The following is a 4,164-nucleotide window of genomic DNA, read 5'->3' as shown; positions in this document are numbered from 1 at the left end:
TGTTGTTATCATAGTATCCAGCTCATTGCCTATGTGAAATTCTCAGTGATATGACAAGGGTCAGGTGGGAAATGTTGTATCACTGTGGTAGAGAGGGTGCTCTAGGAACAAAGGGCGTGTATGCATGCATGGTCTTGAAAGGGTTCAAGTGTGCACCAGAAATGCGCACAGACATGTGTATGCAAGCTATTTGAGTAGGCTTTGACATCGTACCCACAATGATCTCCCTATCCCCAATGTAGACTATTAATACCGTGCTGCCCGAAATCCTTCCCTACCGTAAAGCTACGGGTGTACGTACTGGCGTTCACTGCTCTGAACAGAGATGACTGGTGCGTAATGCAACCATTTAAAAACGGTGAAATCAATAGTATATTTCTATGTAGGCTATGCTATGCGATTATGATATGAGGGTGTTTTCCAACCAACCTCTGCCAGTTCGGACCATATTGGATTTGTTTCGCGCTTCCCAAACCTACCCTTGAAGAGAAAGACTGCGCTTCAACCTGATCATAAACTTGTTTTGAGAAGAGAGCCCCGCCCTCCTTTCAGCTTTCCCTGACTCCTTATAAACAGCAAGCCTGTTGTACAAGCGTTTAACACAAGAAGACTGGAGCAGTCCACAGTTCACCAACCGCCCTGGAAACGAACTCTGGCAGTAAATTTTGAGGATTATATTGGTGTTTGTGCATAGAAACGAGAAGTTATCATGGATTTTCTCAATCATAACTATTTGAGTGCGCGCAACCCATATGACTATACATTTAATTTTTGGAACGACTATCTGGGTCTGTCGACGTTGGTCACGAAGAATAACAAGCACATGATGCCCGAAAGCCCAAACTCCATCACCGAGTCCCTGAAAGCAACACTGGGTTTGGATGACTCCCCAGCATGTGCGTGCGTAATCTCGGGCAGTGGTGAAGGCGGACACCTGGACTGCTGTTGTCCATCTGTGAGCCCCCTGCCTACCTCCATCCTGGACTTGAAGGAGCGCTTTTCGATTCTGAGCCCATTCCAAAACCAAATCGGTGGTGTCCCACTACAAGACCGGGACTTGGGCTTCGGGGGAAGCTTTGCAGGATTTGACCTGTTCGGAGTGGAGAGGAAGATGCGCAAGCCAACGTCGAGGAATAAACAGGAGCCCAAAATCTGTGTCTTCTGCAGGAATAACGGTGCGCCGGAGGAGGTGTATGGCTCCCACGTTCTGAAGACACCGGACGGGAGGGTGGTGTGCCCCATTCTTCGGGCTTATACATGCCCTCTTTGTAGCGCCAATGGTGATAATGCGCACACAATTAAGTACTGTCCCCTCTCCAAAGATCAACCAGCCCAGCGACCATTAAAGGGAGGGAGGGCAGTGGGTGGTAAACGAATGAAAATATTCTAGAGATAGATTTTTACACGAGCAAAGAAAGTACATTGAATTGCACTGAACAATTTTCAGAAGACTGTTTCGATTGCGGCTATAGCATATCCCAGTCCTAACTGCTAAGGCTACATGATTTCGTAAACAAAAAAATATACCGATGTTATTCTTTTTCCAAAATCTCTTATATTTTTATAGTTGCTTTATTCACATAGATTATTTTATTCGTTATACATTGAATTTATTTTCTGATAGTGTTTAGCTATTTGAGTGTTCATTTAAATTTACCTATATTCATAATCACAATGTGTGAATAAATGCTGAGTGTTTTGCGGGGAACATGGATTTAGCAGGGCGTGAGGGTGTGATTGTCATGTTGCCAGTAAGTTTTACTGTAAGCTTAGCCTACTAGCTATTTCTTTTGTCTTTGAAAACCAAAGTTGTGTATGCTATTAAACAAGCTCAGAATGTTCATGAATGAAAGCAATTTCCATTCAAGATGTCTGTAAAACAAGGTATGGTACTTTGAGGCCCACTCCCCTGTCTGCTACTCCACAACACAGTTTTAAACTTGCTCTGATTTAATATCTGTAGCATGAAAAAAAATCAAGACAATGAAGTCTCTGTTATGGCCTGGTATTTTCTGTGTAACTTCATAGTCAATAATAGCCAAGCCAAATGACTTTCATCCCCCATGTCACACAGCAGTTGGTTTCATCACCCAGGCTTATGAATAATCATGACCCAAATAAGAGATACCCTTGATGTTTACATTACCAAGAGAGGGTAACACACTGGATATAATTGCTTGTAGGTATCTCTTTCATGCAGTCGTTCTTTTATCAAAAATGACATGTTTTTTGTTTGTTTGGTCTACCCCCAAAAAAGTCACCAACAGAGGACTGCACTGGGGATTCAAGGAGTGCTCTGCAATGGTGGAGTCAGGAGGACAATTCACGTTGAGAAAATAGTTGGATAGCGCAAATGAATGTTATTAAACAAGCTTTTCTAAAAACCAATGTATTAGCCCCTTTTTTGCATTATTTCCCCTGAATAAATCCAAAAAAGATGCAAAACTATTGTGAATGTACGATGGAAAGTTGTCAGTTGCAGGACTGCACATTTCTGACAGTTATGTTTACCAAAGGATTATACAATTTTAGTGAAGTGAGGAAGAGAGTATTGTATATAAAGTTGAGTGACGTTTATTCAGCATTTTAACATTTCAAGTGACTTCAGAGGGTTCTACCTCAACAGGATTTTGTACTTACATGTCAAATGGCAACAGCAGTTTATTAATATAGTGCTGCCATTTATAATAAGGGGTTTTTAATAGTATTTTTGATCTTTGTATAACATAATTGTATTTTTTTTTCCTGCATTCAAACATGACAAAAGTGAATTTCCAATAAGCTTCAAGCATTCCTCGCCAAAAAGATGATGGTCTGAGCATAGTGATATCCGTACATTTTAAATTGAATTGTTCAATGTTACATTCTTGAGGGTGTGTGCAAGAGGATGGAATCTATTGAAAACCATTCACAATTTGCCACTTTTAATATAAGGTTTCTGATTAAATGAAATGAGAAAATTAACACTGTTGAACTTTGTTATTTGTATTTTACCACAATTTCCATGTATGCTGCCTGTGCAGAATAAAATGATATGAATTAATTAGAGAAATAAACATCTCATCAAATATATTGCTCATGCCTTGATTTCATTGATCAACTTGATAGACATATATCTCATTCACCAGTTTACATAAACAGTATGCTATTGCTATTGCTAGATATTCAATGTAGGCTTGAAAATACCATTAAAGGTTGCACATATCATTCTTGGCCCTATCTGTCATTGTTTCAGCCCACACAACTTTAAAGTCCATACTTCAACAGATGGGGGGAGCTATCTTCCTCGGCTCTAGAAGTCAAAGTGTCTCTGCTTGAGAGCCAATCTCAGCTGGACGAACAAAGCCCCACGGTTGTTCCAAGCACTTGCCCTTGTTTATGAAGGCTGCCCACTCTGGAATGTCCAAGCCTGTGTGCCTCCCCATTCAACACGGATCATGTTTGCACTGAAGACTATTGAATAACTCCCCCCTCTCCTAGCCTCTCCACCTTCTATTTCTGGAATGGTAGGAGCTAGCAGCCCATAACTTCTGGACCCATTTTGAGAAAAGGGGAATTCAGAAGGCAGACATTACAGTAAGCACTTGGGGACTGTTGTGAAGCCTTGAGCACAGCCATCCACACCTCTCAGCCCTCTCCTTTCCCTCTCTCCCTCTCCTCTCCTCTCTTCCTCCCTCTCTTTTTCCAGATGGGGCCCTGCATTAAAAATGGATGAATACTAAGTGCAACAGGGATTTATCTCTCGGAGAACAGTGGTGGGGAAAAAGCCTGGCGGGTATCATTTCAGACAAACATGGCCGCCATCACAGGCCCTATTCCCCTGCCACCCCACCCCATTAGCTGTGCTGCAAACAGGATTTGAGTAATCTAGTTAGTTCCACCATTTAGGAGATGCATATCTTACATGATTTTATGATGGGAAATGGTTGCCTGTTAATAGCATACCGTAAACCTATACTATGCAGATAATAGTCTTTGTACATAGTATGAGGATGGATTCTATGGATTGTGACTTTATGTGTTAAGTAATGAGTTCAAACAGTAAACAAATGATGCTTCTTATTACCATAATTTGGCACTTCTACTATAGGTCTGCTTTATGGGCGTGGTCCCAGTCAGTAGAGGCCATTCACTAACTAGCTGGTGATTTCTATACCAGACGCT

The 4,164-nt window shown here is 41.5% G+C and overlaps 1 protein-coding gene across 1 annotated transcript; it reads left to right on the top strand.

Annotated features, from left to right (window-relative positions):
* The first annotated feature begins 467 nt into the window (after window positions 1–467).
* Window positions 468–3,070, top strand: LOC109905256 (nanos homolog 1-like). Its single transcript, XM_020502530.2, has one exon. The coding sequence runs from the start codon at window positions 710–712 to the stop codon at window positions 1,388–1,390; it is 681 nt and encodes a 226-aa protein (XP_020358119.1). The 5' UTR covers window positions 468–709; the 3' UTR covers window positions 1,391–3,070.
* Window positions 3,071–4,164: the final 1,094 nt, after the last annotated feature.

This window comes from Oncorhynchus kisutch, linkage group LG15, assembly GCF_002021735.2.
Source record: "Oncorhynchus kisutch isolate 150728-3 linkage group LG15, Okis_V2, whole genome shotgun sequence".
Taxonomy (NCBI): domain Eukaryota; kingdom Metazoa; phylum Chordata; class Actinopteri; order Salmoniformes; family Salmonidae; genus Oncorhynchus; species Oncorhynchus kisutch.
This window is presented reverse-complemented; position numbering and strand designations above follow the sequence as displayed.

Coding starts and splice junctions, on each gene's coding strand:
- LOC109905256 (XM_020502530.2), top strand. CDS start 710: ATGGATTTTCTCAATCATAACTATTTGAGTGCGCGCAACCCATATGAC.